The 24,667-nt window shown below is 40.5% G+C and overlaps 1 protein-coding gene across 2 annotated transcripts; it reads right to left on the bottom strand.

Moving 5' to 3' along the window:
* Window positions 1–1,471: 1,471 nt before the first annotated feature.
* Window positions 1,472–22,250, bottom strand: pwwp2b (PWWP domain containing 2B). Of its 2 annotated transcripts, XM_007896262.2 has the most exons (3): window positions 22,041–22,250; window positions 18,510–20,138; window positions 1,472–2,177 (listed from the first exon to the last, which is right to left on the bottom strand). In XM_007896262.2, exons 1-2 carry the CDS (start codon window positions 22,196–22,198, stop codon window positions 18,527–18,529), a joined length of 1,770 nt encoding a protein of 589 aa, XP_007894453.1. In that variant the 5' UTR covers window positions 22,199–22,250; the 3' UTR covers window positions 1,472–2,177; window positions 18,510–18,526. The 2 variants fall into 2 exon arrangements, with proteins under 2 accessions (XP_007894453.1, XP_007894452.1); XM_007896261.2 differs by lacking the exon at window positions 1,472–2,177 and having other exon boundaries at window positions 18,404–20,138.
* Window positions 22,251–24,667: the final 2,417 nt, after the last annotated feature.

Below are 24,667 nucleotides of genomic sequence, written 5' to 3' on the forward strand. Positions count from 1 at the left end.
CGACCGCTGAGGGCAAGCAGGGCATGGGGATGTGGGGCAGGCCAGTGCCTGCAGAGCAGAGGAAGTAGACAGGTTGAAGTTTTAATAGGTTGCAGAGGGAGGGACAAGAATCTTGAACCTCTCTGGGGGGTGGAAACCATTGAAACCGGGAAAAAATAAGGTTGATCGGCTCACAAAATTTGGTAGGGGAGAGAACGTGGGCTGTAGAGTTTTAAATTGCAGAGAATAGCAAAAGTGAAAACCCCTTCAGTCCATGTAGGTTTTGTCTGAAACTATGGAATCCAAATTGAATAGCGTGCAATGCATAATATCTTTTTAATTGATTATTGCCTTTTATGTGATATTAGCAGAATGTTTGAGTGAAGTAAAGTATTTTAAGAGAAACAATGAACTGCTGGATTGCCCGATTAGTTTCAGGCAGTGTGAAGCTGACATTCTGTCCAGCTCTTCAGTTCACGTGATATGCTAGTTTTGTTTCAGTGAAGTCAGATGAGGACACTAGTTACAATTCATGATCCCCTTTAAAGTCATCGCACGAGGAAAGTGCTGCACAAACAGATTTTTTTTTCTTTTCTCCTCTGATGAAAACACTGGCTCATGCTGCAGAGTATGGTTCCACAAGACACTGGACACCAGTATCAATCCTTCACATTAAGTATTAAAATGTAGCAATTTGGGGGGGTGGGGGAGAGGATTACACTCAACGTTATCCTAATATCCACATATGGATACATCCCCCATGGGAAATTTGAGGGAGACCAGAAATAGTAAGTCAGGGTTACAGGTTACTTTCCTCCCCTCCCTAAACCCAGGAGAATAGAGGTTAACTGTTGCTTGTCCTCTGAAGCCCTGCTATCAGCAGCCAACTCAGGACACCTTTCAAACCTGGGATCTTTTTATGGCTTTTATGTTACTGTAAAGCGCTCTGAGACACCGTCTGGTGTGGAGGGCGCTATATAAATCCAAGTTGTTGTTGTTGGCTCAGGGCCACTTCAGTGTACACTTACTCAGTGAGCCAGCATGGGAGTACATCATAAAATGTTGCAAGAGGGTAGATAACCGATGTCCAGTGTTGCTATTACAAGTGAAAAAGTAAAGATTGTAAGGTGACTTGCTTACTTTGTTGAATTATTGGAAACAAAACATGTGATGGGTAGCTTCTACTTCAACACACGCTGAACGATAGTAAAGAGGACGGGGAAGTCAACAATGGAAATTCCTGACACCCAAGATCTTTCTGTACAAAAAAAGTATTATGCCAACAAGATGATTAACAACCCCCATGAGCCTACACCACATCCTGCTTAAGATAAGCTCCTCCCAGCAATCTGGAACTTCCATGTAGGTAGGACGTGTTGTCCGCTGTAACAATTTTACCAAATGTGTGCTGACATATGCATCAGTACAAAAAACATTACGCAAATACATGAAACCAAATCCATTGATGAAAAACTATTTCCATTTATTGCACGGTGGAGTTCTTTTTAAATACATTATTGTTTTTCCACTACTTGTGCACTTGGAGCACATCAATGCTACTGCACGAAGATAAATTAATCAACTAACAAGCTTAGATGAAGGCTTGTGTTCTAATGTGCTGTGATAATCATATGCTGTAGAATGCCAATAAACTTGCAAACTATGCCCAATATGCATCACAGTTATTCTGCAGATAGGGTGACTGGACTATAACTCTGTCGTACACATTGTATTAAAACTATTATATTACATTATGAAAAAAACACTTAGAAAATTGGTTTTATTCATAAAAGACCTTCCAATCCTTGTCCAAGACATACTATTGGGAATTTCTTTTTGCAATAATTACATTTACGATGAGAGCAGTCTGCCCAAAGCAGTGACTTCAATAGATACATTCCAAATTATTCTATTCAATGACCACCAATAACATGAATTGTTTTTCAACAATAAATATTAGAATTCCCAAGCCCCCTCCACTCCACTGCCCTCACTACCACTCGGTCTTTTACCCTTCAATGCCACAGAGTACATCAGTCATTCAGCTTCCTTTGAGGTAAGGTTGGCAGATTTCACCACAAATTGGTCCAAGATTCACATGAACGGCACATAAGAGGCTCCAAATACGTTTATGCTTATGTTCACAGTCCTTTAAAACATAGGAAGGATATCCAGTCATTTTCCCAGATCTTCGGTATCTTAAAAGAGAAGAAAGAAAAATTATTCTACAGCAAAATGAAAAAGGTTATTATAAACAGGCATCAGTGTTATGGAAAAAAATTTCAGGCACTCTTTCAACATACTAAATTGTAATCATACTATTATGTAGGTGTGCACAGTAAATGTTCAAAAGAGTAATCTTTCAGTTTTTTCACAAGGACCTAGCAGTATGCAATAATTATTTGAAAATTGAGAACCTATGTAAAGCTCAGTTCATCATCAAGCTGAAACAAGTATTAAGAGAAAATAACAAATTAAGAAGTGGTGAGGGAATGCTAGGCCTTGGGTTTTAAAAGCTTATGGATTTGTAGGAGGGAAAGAATTATAGGCTTGTGGTCCTAGAAAAGAACAAGTGTAAGAGTTTTGATCATAATACAGTGACATTGCAAAGACGAGAAAGAGCATATAGAATTATATATTTGGTGGTTTAGAAAAAAGCATTGACTTATATATTATCAGTAAGGTGCAGAAAGGCAGGAAAGATTGTGACAAAAAACAAATTGAAATGTTGTGGGTGGTTGCAAAAGGTTGCTTTATCAAGAAACCTGCTTAAGCCATTTGCTCGTCGGCTCTATATTTTTTGAACAGGACCAACCTAGTTAAATACCTCCCGCTTCACTGTGTTTATGTTATATGCTAAAAGTTACATGACAGAGAAAAGACTACCTGAAGGATGACACAGGGAATCACCACCACCAATTGTGCAAATATCAATGTCATTTCAAACTGGTTAAGGGCGATATATTTTTATTTAAAGATATGTCAATAGATTTTTCATAAAAAAAACATGCTTTTAAATTGGAAGATTATTTCAATCGTAAGGCACATTACATTTTTCCAAAGCCTCACAAGCCTTCTGTACTTTTCTTAATAAAAAAATGCAGCCCTTTCTGCGTTATTCACTTTATTAAAAAATACTTATTTAAAAAAAATGCAATCTTACCAGACACTTAATCATTAAATTTCAGTTTCATATTTTAGTGTTCAAAATCATGGTGGTTGTGGTTTATAGAAATGTACAACGTGTACAAAAATTACGCATTCTGTTACTGAGAATCTTCAGTAAAGCAAAATACTTTAGTTTAACCACATTCGTTTTCTACAAGAACTATGCACATAAATGCCTCTGTAAACCAAACTGGCTAAGTGGCTAGACAGTAAGTATCTGTCTCAAACACGATCGAATGAATCATTTACTTATACCTCTCTGCAAACAGTATTCCAAAGTTAGAAGTGAAGGTTCAGATGTTCCAAAAAGATCGTCTTTAAATGAACTTGTACACACAAAGAACACATGCACAAACACACAAATTCTTCCTAGATTTTTCCTAGAATTAAACTCTTTTCAAATGTTGAATAATTGCTCCAAAATTAACACCAAACCTCAACTTTCTGCATTATAAATGTTAATGCAGTAACTATGTCTAACCAAACACAGTCACTTTGCTATTGGACAAATGTGATATTGGACAATGCCCAAAAGACTCTTGTGCAAAACTCCAAACTATAAGGAATGAATGAAAGTATCAGAAGTTCCGCCTCACTGCAGTAGAAAGTTTTTCCCCCCAATTAATTATCCAGAAAATCCAACCACAAACAGGTTGAATTTGCCCGGATCATGACTGCTAAAAGCAATGAAGGCCAGAGTGTTACTTTTTTTTATTCCCAAGTATTAGGTACAGGTTGGGAAGGGCCAATGCTTCAAGACTTCACAGTATCCATTTTGGGAAAAAAAATGGTAGGAGCTCAGGTACCATTAATCAGATTAACATGTCAGAAAGTGAAATAAATTAATTAACTTTTAGAATAATAATCCTTGCATTTAATATAGCGCCTTTTCATTTCATTAACACGTCTCAAATTGCTTCACAGGATATACTGTAAAGTGGATTGATTGTATTTTGTGGGCGAAACATGGCAGCCATTTGCGCAAGCAATGTTCCACAAACAACCTTGGAGTGAGTGACCAATTTTATTTGGGGGATTGTTGGCCAGGATTCCAGGAGAAACTCCCTTCTCTTTTTAAATAGTGCCATGGGATCTTTAACATCCACCTGAACAGACGGATGGGATCTGGGTTTAACGTCTCATCCAAAGTACGGCACCTCTGCATTCGAGTGTCAAGGTCAAGTTCGAAACCAGAAACCTGAATGTTTATATAAAAAGAAACAATGTTATGTTTTTTTTAGTTTTCCATTTTATACTGTTCCAAATGTACCATACAGCCACCCCATTCAAGGATGACACGCAAGCTCGAGGGCTTTAAGCAAGGTTGGTGAATTGCTGAAGTGCATTTTGTAGCTTCGGAGACACTGCAGACACATTGCATTAGTGAGAAAGGGACTGAATCCGGTCTTGAGAGGTTAGGATGCTGGTCAAACAAGCAGTTTTCTCCTGGATGGTGTTAAAGCTTCTCAAGTGTTTTTTTAACGGTACCCATCCACATGAGCACCAACCATCCATGTGGTGAATATTTCATCACAATTCTGATTTGAGCCTTGTAGGCAGAGGAGAGAGAATTTGAGGAGTTAGTAGGTGAGCCACTCTTCACAGAATACCTAGCTGCAGTCCTGTGCCTGCAATGTCCCCTGAAATATAGATTAGTTCATCTTGAACCATCTTCATATTAAAAATTATCAATGCTGATCAAGTTACCATTTTAATTCTGTATTGTTACAAAAAGCTAAAAACAACCCCATTTGCTCCATAATATCAGTAACAAATCCCCCTCTAGTACAATAACACAGCTTGACAATAGTTTTCTGTAATCTCTATACTACTCAACAGCTCTTTCAATTAAATTCTGGAAGCTTCCTCCACCTGGCAACTATTTGCACTAAACATTTGGCTCCGAGGCTAACAGGCCCATGCAACCCTAACAACCTTCAGCCTTGAGATATCATCAATGGATTGAGAAGTTTACAATCGCTGACATTGGCAGAGATGTACAAAAATTGCTTTCAAGTCAGTGGTCTTAATGCTCAAAGAAAAAAAGCTACAAAAAGCTCATCAATCAGCAGCGAACAATGAACATGTTGTCTGAGCTCAAACCACACTGTACAGTGATTAACATGCTCAACTGAGCAAATGTTTCAAGCACTTACAAATCCACTGCAAGGCCGTCTGGTTTATGCCTCTAATATTAACTTGTGTCAGAAATTATGTCATCAGCATGTTGTCAGGGGGTTGTCAAGGAAATGTCCATTTGCACAATTAATCTCAGTGTAGTTTGCTTCAGGGCTGAAACGGTGTTGTCTGCTGACATTTCACAAACTTCCGAAAAAACACTAATCTGTAAAACCCATTTAACCAAAATTTGTGTGTGTGACATACATGTGATTAAAATATGGCAGCAAGATAAAACTTCATGTATAGAAATAACTACATTCTCCTTTCTTGGTAAGCAAAAAGAAGATGATCATAATATCCAGGTTTCTTTGAGATGCAAGAGTAAATGGAAATCACAGATATTACTGGAAGAGAAACAAAAACATTGGGCAAAGCTTTTTCTAAAGCTTCATTTGGTGACACAAAAAGCATGCAAAACACACAATTAAATCTGTTGACAATCCCTCTTTTTTAAATACAGTAAATCATATTTATAGAATCACATAATTATAAATGTATAAAATTGGTTAATAATTTAACGTTCCCAAGAAACTACCTCATTCCTCACATTTGGCATTGTTTGAATTGATTGATAGGGTAGTCGTGCAAATCCCATGTACATTTTGTCCCACAGCATGCTATACACCACATGGCATCCGTTTTAATCCAATAGCACTTTAGTTCAAATGGTTTGCTACTATAAAAGGAGCCAGCACTCTGCTGCTGTTTGTGACAATCACCAAATGTTTAGAAAACATAAGTCTGAACTCTGGCCATAAATTATGTAGAACATAGATTACTATGTGTTTTATAATAATCCTTGCATTTGTGGCAATAGTGAACGACTGAAAGAAGATATTGCAACTTTAAGTATTACTATATGCTGTATTCATTTGACTCATTTTCCAAACATGGAAACAAATCCACCCCAAACTGGTTGAAATTTACAAATATAATATTGTTGTTATAGACAATATCTGGTCTGTTTGGGAAACAAAACCGGTGTTGAAATAATTCAGGTTGACCAAAGTCAACAGCAAAGACGCAGTAAATTCATGGTTTAGTTTTGCATGGGATGAAATGCATTATCTGTAGCCTCATTCAATTTCAGAGCTTTCTGTACAAATGATCGAATATTGATGATTCAGGTTAAAAACACAAATTTTGTACACAAACACATTTTGAATTTGCATGAATAAAACAGCCATTAGACGGGGACTTGGGACAATTTGGAGGCATGAACATTCTAAGCAGACAGTGCGGATTCTAACAATAGGATTGTTAGTGCCTTTAATAATTCCAGTCTATTTTTAAAGATGCAGAATATAAGTAGCAGAACATTAAATTGAATTGCAAAAACTGTTCATTCCCAGTGATGTCAAGGCTGTCTAAAAGATTTAAAAGTTACAAATGCAGAACACAAATATAGAACCGATACATTCTAAGATTGTTTTACACTCATTCCTTCCACCTCTAACCCTCTTTGTACAAATGTAGTATGATTCTTGCATTCACCCACTTCCCTGTTCATATACAATTCCTGAACTGATGGGCAAGATATATTCATACATGGCACAATATCACCCTATAATTTATGTTAGTGATGAACAAAGGTCAGCATCATCATGCTTCTCTCACTTGAACGATTAACACATTAAAAATAAATAGCTGACATTTTTCATTTGAAATATTTACTTGATATTTTTAGTGCAGCAAAAAGGTCAAACTTGAAGCAAATTCATGTTTAAAAAAATCCATTTTTCACACAAACCAATTTTGAATTTACATGAAAAAACAGACATTCACCAGGGACAATTTGGAGGCTTGAAACTTCTCAACAAAAAATGCAGATTCTGAATTAAACTGAAGTTAAAATCAAACATTCCTTTCGTGTTTTTCATTAGATAAAAGTCCTGTACACAGAGGGCAATGGAATTTAATCATTGCTGAATTACTTCAGTGCTTGGCTCTAGTGGAATATTGAAAGCAGTTGAGCACTCCCCTGATATTGTATCATGGAGTCCTCCAAAAACAAGGACAAGGTGACTATCCATAATGGCTTTAATGATCTTGACATATGGAATAGCCCTTGGTACTAAAAATAAGTTTAAATGAGGTTTAACATTACATAAGCAACATTGTTACTTAATGTTTGAGCATTCCCTCAGCCTTCACAATGTGTCCTGTGTCCCTGTTCAAGTACACTATATCTTTTATAGAGCCTTTTATGTCACAGATAAAAAGTGACACTGGAATCAGGTAGCAAATATGCCTGTGTGAATGGAAAGTTAGTCCAATGGAAAGGTTGTCAGAATCCACACCCAAAACATTAAATTCTCGAAATTGGCTGCTGTTTGCAAAACAGAAAAGGTGCAGTCAAAGTCTTTGGCAAAACTAATTAGGTCTGTGCGTCCACACAAACAGGGCTGCCCTCAGCTATTGTTGACCACTGCTGCAATTATACTGGAGACTCAGTCCCATAATCAGGGATCAGCATATCGAATCCAAGCAGGCAGATTAGCAGCTCTGTCCTAGTTACACTGAATGATTTTAGTCGACAGTTCCACAGTGAACACTTGTTTTATACTTTTATGCATCATAAGTTGCCACATTTATGTAGGCAAACAATGAAATGCTATTAAATTTACTAATTATAGTTAGCTTGCAGTGTACAGTACCAAAAGGAAACAGTGGACTGAATGTCACAGGTGTAGATGCCAAATTCAGGTATTCATAGGTTTGCAAACTACAAACCTGTGTTTTGAGCGGATTATGTTGCAGAGGTCATATTGCAGCTGATGTTACAGCTCATCAACCTCCATCCACAAAGGGCGCAAGAACATCAACAGCTGGATCACAGATTTTCTTGACAGCAAATGTCTAGTTTGAAGCATCTTTAGATTCTGGTGAGGTTATACAGATTTAAATATTCTATTCTCAACACAGCAAAAAATAAAACTGGGACAGGGATGAGGATGGGAGAATTTTTAAAAAATATATAAACAGTGATTTTGCTACACATAAATGTCAAATAACTAAAGCCAAAATAAAATTACCCAAAGGTCATTACTGAATACACAACCTTAAATGGTAGGGTTGTCTAATTATAGACACAGCCCTGAGAAACTTCCCAGGCTTGGCACTATTAGGTAAACAAATGTACTTAAATACATTTTTAAAAAAATTAAGGTTACAAGTAAAGTGCTTTGGGCATGTCTTTCAGGCCCTCTTCACCAAAATCAACAGGAGAATGTTGTTTAAATACCTAAAAGTGATTCAGCAAAATTCAACAAAAAATGGGTATTCCCTCTCTCGGCATACATTTCAAGGTGATCAGCCTGTTATTCTAAATGTATATCATTCTTCCTTCCCGTCTACATACCGCAGCAGCAGCAGAAACATTTTTATCTACAAATCCACCTTTTCAATTGTTGGCAACCCGGCTGCGTCACCCAACAAACCAGGTTGAAAAGAATTCTGAGAGGATAGGGCAGGGAAAATAAAAGATAAAGAAATGGTTTGCAATACTGCACAGAGGATCTAGTGGTTTTTAAGGTACAGATTTCCTGTGCCAGAGACAGCAACATGATGGTAAGTAACCCCAAATCATCAAAGCATGAAAGGTTGAAGGGGTGTGTCACATGCACCTTCAATTGCAGGTCTTATGGAGGGAAAGAAGCAGTAGCTGCAATCCTAATAAAAATGCAATAACATTCTTTGTAGATAGAAGATACGGCTGAAAAATGTGTTAGATATTCTCTTCTGTAGATCGACTAGATTAGCATTTCTACCTCTTAAGAGGCTGGCCCAGCAGCAAAGCTCCAACCAAGGGACAAGAATAGCAATGTCAAGGTCATTCTTAGATTCTTAGCGGGATGTACCAATAAGGTGGAATGGTAAGCGCTGGAAATCTTCCCTTTTCCTGGGACTCTCATATCTCCACGCTGTTGTACCCCTTCACTTGCATACACTCTTCTCCCTTTCCTCAACAACTGGACTTTAATATCATTAACACATATATGGGTCGGTTTATATGTTTATATATTAATGGAAAACTCACAAGTGTGAATGAGCACACACATCTATTCTAACAGATGCTGGTTCATCATCTTTTGAACTGCAAAGGATGCAGAATTTCACATGGACATACTGAGTCATCAGAAAGGACCTTTCAGAAAGCTAAAGATCTTTCCACAAAAAATTCACTGGCCCATTGCACTCTAGGCATCTTTATAATGTTCTTCTTTAAGAGGCCAAATCACTCTTTTACACGTGGAAGTAGATCACGTGTTTACAGCACATTTTCACTGATACTATACTGTGAAAAGCAGCTTGGAGTCAATGCCAAACAGGAAATACAACCAAGGTAGCATTTATGATAGTATTCATCATCAGATGAGGTGGTGGGGGAGGGGAATTCTATGAGATTTGGCAGTCAGTGTACACTTATTATGGGTAGACACACACTTGTAAATTCAATAAATTTCCAAACAAGGGAGAAAACGCACTCAAGTGTGTTTGGGCCCTGCCTTCAATGACAGCATAAATGCAAAATAGCTCATAAAGTCAACCACCAGGGTTAATAGGCATCAACTTCCAGAAAACAGTCTTTGTTTGGGATTTAAAGCTGCACATGTGCAAGTCAATTGGTGAGCTATTAGATGTATGTTAGTTAATGATGCAGCCAAATTATAGAAATCTTAAAGCGATCATGTCTAGTTTAACAAGAACATTCTTGTCATGCCTCTGTGTAATCTTTGCAGTATGCGCACAAGTTATTTTATTTTCACTTCAAAGTTAATTTAATTATATTTTATTTATTAGCTGTTGCATCTCCATAAACCAAGAAAGGATCAGCAAGAAACATTAACCAGAAGGAAATACTGATTTATAAATGGAAAGAACTCCGAAAAAATAATAGGAAGACTTTCTTCTCAGTGATGAACTGTATTGCATGCAAGATCTAAACTGGATCTTACAGTATCTGCAAACTGATTTACTGCTGATCTATCCAAATACAAAGCACTACAATAAGAAAATTTACTTTTTACTCAGAACCAATAAATTGGCCGACTCTTTTAACAACCTTTTCTGAACTCAGTAAAACAGGCGCCACAAATCTTGCCAGCTCTCCATACACAGCACTCAGTCACATAGTCTGCAGATAAATGAATCATTCATTCTTTTACATTTTTAAATGATGCTCAATTCATCAAGTTATTTAAAGTCAATTAACAAACTGATCTTGTCAAATTATAACTCATTAGGCTTTTGTCAAGCCATATAAATTCATTCAGCTTTTTCTCATTATTCCCCTTTCATTTCTATAGCTGTTTCTTTAAAGAAAAGCCAACTTCCCCCCAAAAATAGCAAAATAAGGATACCTCGGGTAGATACAAAAATGTTAGGTGAATGATTATTTAGATATAACTGCTTTATACATAGTGTAATGTTACATCCAGTGACTCAGCGGAGTTAGATTGTGTTGGCAAAATTCAGAGGAAAATGGATAGCTACAATATTTGGCAAAATATCAATTGTAGCATTGAGGGGGGTGAAAGCAAAAACATTGTATATGAGTTTTACTTTGGAACTAGCGAGATGGGGTTGGGTGGGGATGGGAATGGGGTGGATAAGAGGGTCTCCTTGGAGAAAAACTGACTCCAAGGTAACATGCCTGGCAGTGGAATGTTGGATTCGAGCCAACCCTCGAGGGTTTCTAGTCCTGTTCCCGCCCCTGAACCAGGCGGGTTTGCTGTATTCCAGGGCACTGCTGATGACAGCACAGCTCACCTGGCTCATCAGCAGGATCAGTAGAAAGTCATCCCACTCAGTTCCTATTAACCCTGCAAGGCAAAGCCCTAACTGGTAGGATTGTCCTAGCTGGATAAGCAGCGGGAAAGCTTGGCGGCCAGCAATATCAATGGCAAGCTATGTGGTTTTAGCTGGTTAGACTCCAGCAGTACTGCAATGCACACTCTAAGGTCCCCAAGCCTTGGCTTTGCCAACCTAAGCCTAATACTTTCCAGAATTAGGTAAGCAGAATGCACCCCTCCAAGGAAAGAGTGCGCATTTCATTCCAACAATCTATCTCTGGGATTTTAATGTGTAGGTGGGATGCATGGAAATCTCAGCTTGGTTTGGATACTCTTAAGCATGGTGATGTTTTTCTACATTTGTCACCAGGCTGGCCCCCCTACAAAAAATGGTCTTTTCCAGTCCTTACATTCTTAAGTTTCTATGTGTTTTGTTTTCACTTTATTAGAGCTTACACACTGGGATGATGTACGAAATTTGGCAGCCAGATTCTTGCAGTGAGGAAAGGAAAAACTGCAAAAAAAGTGAATACCTATAAACTGATTTATAAAGCACTTGAGAAATTGTGGGATGGATACTTACTTGCTACCAAATATAACTATACCTTTTAGGGATTTTTTTTCAGACTATAGTATAAAGGCATTAGTACCATTCGTGAATGAATAATTGATAACTATTCAAAACTACTGTGACAAAGTCAGAGGACAGCTCCCTAGAAAAACAGTGGAGTTCTGTGGGATACAAGGAGAAACCATTCTGAGTCTGTGATTAAACACTGGGTTAGTCTTGAGCAGAACATTCTTGCCATTTCTTCCCTCATGTTTCTCTCCTTCCTCCTCACGCGTAAAACACACATATCTTTGCTGATTCATGTGACCTAAAGCAGTAACGAAAGCTGTCTGCACTTGTCACCTATGATCACCTTTTACATTTCCAACTAAACTTAAAATCAGTCACCTCCATTCTCACAAGGGCTTGCCAAATATGGATATCAAGTGCAGAGTGGCCAGTATCCAGTACACAATGAAGGCTGCAGTTATACTGTTACAAAAGCACTGCAAGATGTTGCTCTGTAATACTCTGCAATCAATCCCATTTTAACTTCCAAATACACATATGTACAGCGCAGTCCTATTAAGCTTACCTTATGTTTTATAATTTTTTTTAAATACTCAAGAGCAGCTTTGAATGAACTCCAATTACAACGATTTGGAGATATGCTAATCTACAGCAATTAAAATCAGTAAAATAGTTATAGGAGCTAGACACTTGCATACAGATGAGTAGAGATTTCTACTGTTGCTGAGGAAGACATAAAACAGAAATTGATGGCTTCCAGACACCAACAGATAAGAATGCAGGCCTTTAGAAACTGCTTTATGGATTAAAGCAGTACTCTGTGTACACCAACACTATGAGCATTGAAACCACTTGTAAACAATCAGGAAATGCCAGGAATTTACAAGGTTTATAATGAATCAAGCATTTACCCTCTGGAAAAAGGAGAGGTCTTGGTAAGCGAGACCTCTATACGTGAAAAAAAACTTTCTTCTTAAATCCCTAGTAAGGGTGCCTTGGGACATCCTCCTGACATGAAAAGTGCTGTGTGTGTGTATATATATATATTTATAAACACACATATACACACATTTGATATAGTGCTTTGCACATCAGTAGGATATCTCAAAGTGCTTCACTTCACAGGATTTATTGTCTAGTGCTGATGAGTGTATTTTGTAGGTGAATGCAACACACAAGTACTGAACACAAGTTTGTAGTCTTATTAGTCCCCATCTTTAGAAGAATGCTGGTAGTTCAAGACAGAATTCAACAACCAGCATAACTGGTTTGGAACTGAAGTTACATTTTTACATTAGGAGCCAATAACAATTCAGTGATGACAAGAGGCCAACAGCTCATAAACACCACCACCACCAACAAAATTACATTTGTATAGTGCCTTGCATGTCGGAAGGACGTCCCAAGGTGCTGGACAGACATGAATTTTGGACCCGAGCTGCTGGTTTGGGTCAGGGAGGGTAGAGGGCGGGGGGGGGGAAGCAGGGAGATCGAAAGCATAGTCGAAGAGGAGGGCCTTGAGATAGGTCTTAAAGGTGGCAAGGGAAGGGCGAGGTGGAGGGCTTGCGGGTTGGAAATCCAGAGGATGGGAGTCGAGTGGCAGAAGGCCGACCTGCTTGCCAATAGTGGGGCGAGCGAGGCAGGGAACATGAAACAGGCTAGAGCCTACTGAGCGGAGGGAGCGAGCAGGATGGTGGTGGTTAGGAGATCGCAGAGGTAGGGGGGAGCAAGACCACGGAAGGCTTTGAAGGTGAGGACCAGGATCTTGAACTGTATCCTCTGTGTGATGGGAAGCCAGTGGAGTTGGACGAGGATGGGGCTGATAGGGTTGCGGAGCCCAGTGCGGGAGAGAACGTGGGCTGCAGAGTTCTGGATGATCTGCAGCTTGTGGAGGGAGGAGTTGGGGAGGCCAACAAGCAATTAGTTTGCATAGTCGAGCCTCGATGTAATGAAAGCATGTATGACGGTTTCGGCTTCCTGTGGTGTGAGACGGTGGTGGAGCCGGGGGATGTTGTGGAGGTGGGGGAAGGCAGAGCGGGTCATGGCGCAGATGTGGGGTAGAAAGGATAGTTGAGGGTCAAACAAGATGCCAAGGTTCCGGACTGGCTTAGTAAGGTGGAGTGTGCAACCATGGATGGTGATGCTGTCAGCCCGAGATGAGGAGGCACCGACGGGAGCCAATCAGGAGAGCCTCGGTCTTGTTGACATTCAACTGAAGAAAGTTAGTTCTCATCCAGGACTTGATGTCTGACAGACATTCTGTCAGGACAGCAGTGGTCCTGGAGTCAAGGGTGGAGGCAGAGAGGTATAATTGAGTGTCATCCACATACATGTGGAAGTTGACCCCATGTTTGTGGATGATGTCACCAAGAGGGAGCATATAGATATTGAAGAGGAGACGACCAAGGACAGAGCCCTGAGGAACGCTGCACGAGACAGTGCGGTGGTTCGAGGAGAAGCCGTTTATGGAGATGAAGTAGAGGAGTTGTGAGAGGTACGATCTGAATCAGTCAAAGACAGAGCCGTGAAGGTTGAGGTGAGAGGAGAGGCAGTGGAAGATTGAGTGGTCGACAATGTTGAAAGCAGCAGAGAGGTCAAGGAGGACGAGGAGGCAGAGGGAGCCTTGGTCGCAGACAGACAGAATATCATTTGTCACTTTGACCAGGGCTGTTTCTGTGCTGAAGGCAGTAGGGAAACCCAAATTCAAGCTGAATAACTCACCGCCTTTTGGAGGAATAGTCAAAACCAGCAATCAGCACAGTCGCCATTCCTGTAGATAAAGGATGCTAGAGTGGGGAGTAGCCCCACCCAAATAACTGCTCGCTATAGATAAAGGCAGCAGAATCTCCCGGACAGGAACGTCTCAATATCTCCACCTCAATGGAGGTGCAATTGCTCCTTCCACCACGATGGGTGCTGGTTGTTTTGTATTCGGTCGTGTGTTTGTGTCACAATGTTTTCAGGTTTAATTGTTGTAAATGTGTGGCGTGTGCGATGCACGCACACATGTATGTCGTGCACACAGGAGGGATGTTCGTGCTGTAACTAAAGATCGTCCCGCGGATGTGTGAATAACTCAATACTGTATGCAACACATTAATATGCCTGGTTTCCTCCCTTGCCTCCTTCAAGGCCAGTCTCAAGACCCTTCTCTTCAATCGTGCCTTCAGTTGCCCTCCCACCTCTCTGCCTTCCCTCACCTCTCCCCCATGCTCGGGTCCTGAGCTGACTGTCCAGTGCCTTGGGACGTCCTCCCGACGTGAAAGACGCTCTATAAATTTAATTTTGTTGTTATTGTTACAATAGGCCCCTTTAGGTGAGGTGGTGGGGGGGTATGACAAGACCCACAGATCCATCTTGCAATGTGACATGTAAAGGGCATCAGAATGTCGAGGTGGGGGATACCTTGGTCTATTCACTGGAGGGAAGTGGCACAGGTTCCGCACCCCCCCCCTAACCCCCACCACCTCGTCCCAAGGGGCTGGGTCTGTTGTGTATTGTAACAGGGTATTAATGTTTCCTACATACATTTATGCATACATTTCCTCCATGTGACACAACAGTATGTCAAAGAACCTGTCACAATTGGTGTACTGCTTGACACGCAAACCACAGATCATTGTTGTTTGCTTTGATGACGTGGTAGGTGACCAAAGCTCTAAACCGTTTATGATTATTTTTTAAAAAATTAAAAACTTGGCCACCATCTTCCCACCCCCACGACATTTGTCCATTTGTTTGGTGACAGTGGCCAACCTCAACAGACTGTGATCTTGAAAAAGGCAGACTAAAACTATCACAAAATGTAGAGACCGTCATCAGGTTGGTAATTGATACCTGCTCAGTTATGATTAAAATAGAAAAAAACACAGAATAATATTGCCCTTTAGTGTACATTAAATTCTAATAAGGTGAAAGCATTGATCGTATCACCCAACTAAGAAGCTGAACAGATGCATTCTATGTAATGTACCAAATCTATTTAAAGAGATTAATCTAAATATAGAAAGAATTTAAAAAGCTATTGCTGAGGTTACAACTTTCACAACGAAATGTGGAATTGACCACTCCAATGTGATTTCTAAACTACTGTCACTGAGTACACCATTAAAATAACTTCAATTTAAAATTGAGCACCCTTTATGATCCATTTTCAGCAAGAATTATAAACTGTCAGTAGTTCAATAAATAGTTATAGGCTGCAATTGCAGTGTGGTTTACAGTTCTGGAGACGAGACTTTGTACCTAATAGTAAATTTTGAGCAAAATTTTCAAGGCCTCTTGTGGGGGTAAGTGGTGGTATGATTGAGAAGTCATCTGAAGATATGCAACTGCGCTTTCAGCCACCTTTCCACCCCCAACCCCTTGGCCCTCCCAAAACCAACCTCCAACTCAGCTGCAAACCCTCGACCACCCAGAGCTTTAGGATCCTCCCAATGTGAAAGACGCTATATAAATGTATACAGCGCTCTGCTAATCAGTTTTAAGATGATCAAGTGACTGGATCCTTCATAACATTACAAATGGTTCTGAAACATCTTGGAGTGGTGTATTGGTCCTTCAAAGAACCTTAAGAAACTGTTTTTGAACAAAGCCTGAGCCAATTTGCACTACCAATATTTATTCTAAAGCAGTGAGAATCAATTCCCCCTAAAACTACCTCCTCAAGATTGTCTTGGCAACGAAGGTTCAGACTGAAGCACTTACGAATTACATGGTTTACACCAGAATTACATGGGGGGAGGGGAAGAGGGGGAGCACGTGCAAGTTCTAATAATTAGATGCAATTTTCATGATAAAACTCTAGAGGATAAACAATTCAGATATCAGAGTTGTGATGGTGTGGTATGCAGGAATGCATTTGTCTAACTAGAAATATAGGTTTGAAAATGTTCTGCATGAAACAATTTTCAACCAAACTATTCATAAGAATATAAAAGACATAATGTAGTACAATTACTGTGCAGCTTAATGTTAGAGGACTCATTCCAGGGAACAATTACAATACAATAAGGTTGGTTTGTTCTAGGTAACATGCAGCAAGACAGAGTGAAGCAGACATTACCTTAGACTTGCCAAAACAGTCTGAAGTGAAAATTTACTTTAAATAGTGGAGTGCTCAAGGCATTAAGTCTATTTTAGTAGTGAATGACAGGGCAGTAGATGAATTTGTGCCTGGTGTTCTACCAAGTAGAGCTTAAATTCAAAGTAAATGAACAACAACATTCATTTATGTAGCACCCTTCAAATCGGATAACATCTTGGGAGTGCTTTACATTGATGGGGTTGAATGCTGAGCAAGGGAGAGGGGGCGGGGGAAGGGAGAGATAACCACAGGCATGGTTAAAGGGATAGATTTCAAGATGGGACTGAGGAGGCAAAATAGAGGGAGTTCCAGAGTTTAGAGACGTGGTAACTGGCCATCGATGATGTTGCAGAAGGGGCCAAGGCTCATGCAGCAAGCCTTAGATAGCTGAATGGAAGGGCTTTGCGCAGGAATGGGGTAGGAGAAGGTCACAGAGATAGAGAAGTGCTAGCGCTTGAAGAACAAGGGTGAGGACCTTGACCTTTGAAAGACAGGGAGCCAATGGAACTTGGTGAGCCCTGGGGTAATGGTTGTGCGGAGTTTGGTGAGGATGCAGGCAGCTTACAATCATAGACTTTCTCTGGCTCATAGAAATAGTTGTTTGATCAATTCCATTGTCTTTTTCAAAAAAAAGTATTTCTCATTGCCTAAATGTTTTGACTGAACTCCTTACTGGTCTGCTTAGCTCCACCATCTATAAGCTCCAGCAAATGCAAAACTCTGCTGCCTGCATCCTCAAACTCTGCATATCACATTTATATTACACCATTTATATAGACAGAGCCCTGTTTTGGGCGATAGAGCTACAAAGTAAACCTGAAGGTGGATTTTCTCCTTGACCTTGAAGTTCTCCTGCTATCATTTGTTGCTGGCTGAGGGCAGATTGATCTTCAAGGTTGGTGATGCAGTCATCACTGCTAGCCTGTACGGAGCTTGCCCATAGGAGGGAAAATAAGACCACAGCCAGGAAAGAAACTTGCAATTTGTGGCAAACAACGATGCAAGTTCTCACAAGTGCAGTTGTTTCTGCATAGCTATTGCTGCTGTGAATTCTGCCTGAAGCATTATGGGCAGTGTCTAGGCACAGCAACCACTTCTCTATAAGTACAGTACACATGACTTTTGTTACATTTACTTCCCAATCCACATTATATTGAAAACACATCTGCATCAAGTTGTAGTTCTCTCTGACCTCAACCATATAATAAACAATGACGCTTAGGAATAATCAATGTATTTTAATAAAGCATATGCCTTGGTTTTACATATAAATTTCGATCCAATGGAGTAATGCAGGTAATAAAGTAGGTCTAGCAGATGATGTTGTTCGAGGAAATAAACTTATTACTGCAATCATCACGCCAACAAATTAAACTGAAAAATGTCACTAGCACAACATGCTTTCAGCCAAACAAGGATAAACTGTATATGAGCTTCTCTCGCTTTATGTGAAGTGCAAACAATGCAAATTTGAGCATTGCACACTTCTATTTGGCTAATTCCATGTAAATCCACCCAAAAGCTCAGGAAACCCAATTTTTCTACTTAATTCTGAAACATTAGATATGTAGGATATATTCTAATACACTGAAATAAATAAAGCAACACAATTTAGAAGATTCTGAAATATTTTTAAGAAGAGTTTTTTTTAACCATTCAATAGCTTTACTGATTACAGGTCACCAGTTTCGAGAAGTTCTTGTTTTTAGCGTCCACTCACCCGTTGCTGTGGATTGGTTACGTTTCGAACTGTGTCAGGAGAGATTGTATTTCAGGTGTCAGATGCTCAGCTGCCTTGGCAGCTTCTGTAATAGCCTTGCGATACACTCCTTTTTTCTTCTTGTTGAATCTCAACTTAAAATAGTCCAAAAAGGGTGAAATCTTTGATACGGAGAGCAGAGATGTTGTTGGTGAGCCAAACCAAGACACTCGGGCTTCCTGCCACAACGGTGCCCCATTTTCTTTCTTGCTCACATTAATACTGAGGATGCGGGCAGGCCACCAAGGGAAGCCATGAATTTTCCCCCATATTATATCTCCCACAGAGATAGTCCTGCCTTCAGGAGTGACACATTTGGTGACAGTTTTAGTATGAAGTCTTACAGTTAGGGGCGGCACAGTCTTCTCTTCTTTGGAGGAAGATGACACGGATGCATCATCTCCAGGTGCAAAATCACAAATTTCTGGGGAAGTCATCTCTGAACTGGAAGACTTGGATTCATCTAGACTATCATTACTACACACTGATAAACTCGAAGAGTCTGCTCTTTTCTTCCTGTAACTTAAATACACCGTCAAATCACTGACTTGATCCTTACTTCGTCGGCGTCTTTTAGATTTCCAATGATCCTCTCCAGAACTCCCTGAAGTCGACTCCATTGAACTCTTGCCTATAGAATCTTCGGAATGAAGTGCATCACTCGATCTCCTTGCACGTTCCACACCACAATTTACATTATCCACAAGTTCGGCCTTATAAATGGCAAAACTGTCCCCATTACTGAGACGTTGCGGCTTTAATCGGATTCTTGGTGGTGGGATATCTGCATTAGAATGCAAGGGCCTGGTCAGCTTCAGTTTTGGAATGGTTCCAGGTAGATTCGAAGATGTATTTTCTGGAAAAACCTCCACATCCTCATCACTCAGAGAGTTCTTATTCTTCCCTTGGTCTTCCCTTCCGTTTTCCATTAATCGCTTGGGGCAAAAGGGCTCAACTGAGCCATGTACCCGAGAGGGAATTTTCACAACTTTTCCTTTTCCTTGAGGAGTGCTGTATGATATTTTTATCACTGGGCTTCGATGAACCACTTCCCCGTGAAAATCGTCATCATCCCTTTTTTCCCTTTTCAGCTTTCTATTTTCACAGCCCATTGCTTCGTTTTTACTTTTCTCTTTCTCTTCATTCTTACCGTTTTGTGCATCTTTGTCTTCTTCTTCGTCAGCATTCAGAGTGTTCTTGCATTTTTCACAGAGTACCTGCCTGGGCCGTAACCGAATGGTGCTTAATGTGAGTTTACCAGGATCTCGATTCCTAGACAGACGCCTTTTTGTACGCTTGATTATCCGAAGTGGTGGTTGTGGAACCCACTGATGGTAAGTTTGTCTTAAGAGTAAGGGCTGTGGGAGTGATGCACCTTCATAATAAGGTGTGAAACAAGGCACAACACCTGGTAATGGCTGAAGATTTGGAACTTGCCCTTCACCTGACATCTTGCGAGATTCCACAATGGAGGGCTGTGACACAGTCTGAATAGGTTCTTTATCAACAATGACTCCGTGAGTATATGCCTCTACAGGAAAATGATCTTGCTTGAGAAAATTGTTGGGTAAAACACCGTACAAACCAGTCCTGGCAGACACAAGTATTCAATGAACAATGATAATTAATAGTTGATCAGCGTGTACACACAATGCATGAATACAGTATACTTCCTCCATGCCTGCACAATAGTTTCAAACAAAAACTCATCTGCACAAAAGCTGATCTTCCTTACTACAGGTTGAGATTCATTAGTTAACAATTATTAATCTTATAAAACCTCATTACAAAAGACCTTGCCATAATAACTAAAATAAAGAAAAGTACAAAACACATATTCTTGGGCATACTTTAGTATCCTAAGAGACATCTGTTATTAAATTTAACTACCATCTGATCACCGAGGAGCATTGTAGGCCAAACAAGATTTTATCTTTGGAGTTAGCATTATCATGGGTTGGGTTTATTGCATAAAACATTTCAATCCGATATTATGATTACAGCATACAACCCAATTTTACAATATTTACTTATGTCTTGTAAATCAGGTATTTCCATTATGTAAATTCATTTTAGCCTGGTTTTAAAAACCAAACTTTGCCATTTTATTCAGCATGATCTCTTCTCTTGTTAACCTGATTAATGCTAAAATTAGGAGTTATTAATTTACTTATTTCTTCAACCACACAGTTTATCATTGTAATTTTTTTATTGTAATGAACTAAAATATAGTAGCACTGAAGACAATGATGTGCATTAGATCATACTTGCAATGTTTACCAATACCAATTGCAGCTAAATGCAAGTAAATATGCAAATTGGAATGTTTGCCGATATCTCAATTGAAACTGGCTACCACTCAATCATTTTTTTAACAGTCACAATTTTATTCGACACTGCTAAAAGTTTTCATTACAGTGAAAGGAAATTTAATCTCTACGCGACAACTACCTGAATGGGCTCCACTCACATGAGACTTGTGAAAAGGTGTTAATGTGACTGGTCGTCAAACAATCCTGACAACTCTGATTGAAATAACTTCAAATTCTATACAATACTAAATAATTAATCAACCAAGAGCTTATTTTGGCAAGTGAAATGCACTAACTGTGTTGAGTTCTTAGTCCTCAATTAGCATGGGGTTTTGCGCAGAAATTTACACAGCAGCTGCTGTGCTTAACATTTTTTGTCACAAATTGAGAAAATGGGTTGCTCCATATTTGGTGGTATCAAATAATGACACAAATGGTTATTACAGTGCACCCACAAATGAATACTAACATTTTGTAACAAACACATGTATTGTTTAACAAACAAGCAACTACAACATATGTTATAGTGCTGTGTAAATAGAACAGTTTGTTATTGGAAACAATGCAACAATTTGCATTTATATAACAGCTTTTGAAAGTGAAACAGAATATAAAATACTGTATATATTTGATGTTGGGATTAACTGATCGTCTTTGTAAACGACAAGGAAATCCAGTTATAATCTGGAATGCATTCCGGAAAATAACAAACACTCCACCCCTCGCATGTTGCATCTAAAACATCACGCGCCTGGAGACGTCAGAAGTGTTTCAAAGCGCTTCACGGGCAAATCGTCGCCAAGTGTGGTGACTGTGCCTCTGCGGGCCAAGCCGGCAGAAGAATCAGAAACTCTTATTCCTCCATCCTACAAACGGAGAGTGGCGAGGATCCCGGACCGTCCAACGCCTCGAGGACGTCCGCGTGTGAAAGGCGCCAATAATACACATGTCATTTGTTGCTGTTGAACACGGAAGGTGCAGCTACGTCAACACACTTTTTTTTTTAACGGCGTTGACGCAAGTCGGTGACCCCCAAAGTGTCTCCGGTCAATGAGTTTCTATCAGAAGGAATGAGCGAGGAGGAAGGGGGTGGGTGGAGGTGGAGTGTACGAGTGAGTGGGTGAGTTGGGGAGGGGATGGGGGGGGGGAAAGAGTGGAGGGAGGATTGGGAGCACTTTACCTCTTGGCCATGTCTATCAGGATGCCGGTGTAGCTGTCCCCACCGAGGCTGGTGGACACCACTAAGGTGCCACTGATGATGTGCTGCACAGTGACCGAGAGCTGAGCCCCCACTCGCAGCCCCGCCTGGCTGCCGGGCTGCGGGGAGAGCGCTGCCATGATGCAGGCGCCGGCCGCGTGTGGGGAGGTAAGAGAGAGAGACAGGAGTAGGGGGGGGGGGGGGGGGGGAGAGAAGGAGAGAGAGAAGGAGAAAGAGAGAGAAAGAGAGAGGGGACGCTGCTGTTTGTCAATCAAGTGCTCAGTCACAGGGCCCCGAGCAGAGCGCACGCGGGCGGCCGTCCCATAGCCGCGTGTGCGCACAGATACACATCCACCACCACCACCCACACCCCCCCCTCCCCACCCCCCACAGACACACACACACACACACACTCAAGGCAACATGGATGGACCACTGGACTGGTTGGTGGTCATCGCACTCTTGTCTGAAAGGCAAAGCGAGAGAGAGGGGGAGAGAGAGAGGGAGAGAGAAAAAAAGAAACACAATTAATTCCAATACAAAGTGATATGTTTTCTGTCTTTTTTTTAAAAAAATTTAAAAAATCATAATAGTTCTTAATATGTATGTTTATATACAAATAAAAATAATAATACACACACACACACACAGAGCAGCAAAAAAAAATGTTCGGTTCGGATTCCTCTTTCTCACCCCCCCCTCCCCCTCAAACCCCCCCCTCCCCAATAAACAACAAAAAAGCGAATGCAGTTTAATTAGGAACTAAACCCGTTTCTCTGATGCAAATACTCCAGTTCTCTCTGTGTCTGTCTGTCTCTGTGTGTGTGTGTGTGTCTCTCTCATTCCAATCTGCACCATTAATGCACTGATCCTCTTCCAGGCGCAATTGTTTAGGGACATTAGAGATGCGTTTAGTTAGGATTCAGCTGTCTCTGCTGCGCGCACATTATGGAAAAATATACATTGTGTTGGTGAACAGCTGGTGCTCGTTGGGCAGGAGGAATGGGAACTGCTCTTCCCAACACCCAGTCCCCCCCCCCACACCCCCTCACACCCCACAAATCCGCGATTACAGCCGCCCCCCCCCCCCCCAAACGGGAGTTACTGCCTTCCTTAAAATGTTTTTTTTTTGTTTTACGACCAAAGTTCGTCGCGATGCAATGGTCAGAAATAAATATCACCACAGAAGCCCTCGTCCTGGAAGTAGAAACAATGACATTGATGCCGTGGATCTCAGACAGTAACGCAATCAACAACTCCACGTCCAAACCATCTACCGACCTGTTATTTTTTTTACCCCCCAAAAAGTGCCCGTTTAGATCCTACTTTTTTTTTTGTCTGGTTATTTTGAAGTTGTTGCGATAGGAATAGATCAGCACATTCTTTTTTTTTAAAAAAAATCATTGCAACAGCCACGCACTTCTGCATTTCACAGCGTTTATTTCTTTAAATAAATATAGATATATATCGACTAATCTTTTTTTTAAAAAAAAACACTGCTGAAGAAATCCCTCACGGCTGGTGCACGGAACATTTAAACCAGGTCAATTGTATTCAGAGGAAAACTTTTAAGTTTTTTTTTCATTCTCAGACTGAGACCTATTGCACCTCCGAATAGGTAAATCAGATAAGAGGGAAATACAAGAGATTCATTTGGATTATAATACACTAACATTACACCCCCCAAACCCCCACCCCCCCAATAAATAATACCTGAGAATCCACCGACTGATCACTCTACATGCAGACGCTTTCCTGAAGGTACACCATATGAAGTCTTAAAGGCTTTAAAGCACCTAAACGCCCCACAGTGGGACTAATGAGCAACACACTAATAAGGCGATGCAAAGGACCGAGTGCGACGGTATCACTGCGCTGCGCCCTCTTGTGTCCGGGTTTACGCAAACCGGAATCGTCCTGATGCTGGGAGTGTGCGGTTAGCAAGATGAGAATATTCCTGGCGTTTGATAGAGCGCCTGATCACTTCTTCCGAGACGTCTCAAAACGCTTCACAGATTACACTGCAAAGTGAATTGACTGGTTGTTTTTTTTTGGTGGGTTGGGGGGGGGGTAGCAAATTGCAGCAGCCAATTGTGCCCCGCAGTGTCCCACGAATAGTCCTGGACTGATTGACCAATTTATTGTTATTTTTTTCTGAAGGAATTCTTACCCCCGGAAAAGTGATCCGCCAATCGACTAACAACCGGGTTCCTACTTACTGCTAGGTAAACAGAGTCAATGTGGAGTGAGGAAACTTGCCCAACATTTCACCCCCCACCCCGGGAATCGAACCCAGATCTTGCGAGGTGAGTGATCGAACCGCTGAGCTACAGGGCAACAGCTTTATTCTTTGCTAGTTGTTATCATTTTAATAAATCTTTTGAAAAGAAACCTTACAAATGTAAAATCTAAAATGGATCAAACAGACTAAAATCAAGCCCGGACAAAAGAAAGGACCTTGGTTTAAGATTTATTAAAACGATAATAGCTGGAAATGTTAACTCACTTTCCTTTCTCCATAGATGCTGCCTGGCCTCCTCAGTGTTCCCAGTGACTTTCTGTTTTTATTTCAGATTTCCAGCATCTGCAGTATTTTGCCATTTGTAAAA

The sequence above is a fragment of the Callorhinchus milii genome, unplaced genomic scaffold (assembly GCF_018977255.1).
Source record: "Callorhinchus milii isolate IMCB2004 unplaced genomic scaffold, IMCB_Cmil_1.0 Scaffold7, whole genome shotgun sequence".
NCBI lineage: Eukaryota > Metazoa > Chordata > Chondrichthyes > Chimaeriformes > Callorhinchidae > Callorhinchus > Callorhinchus milii.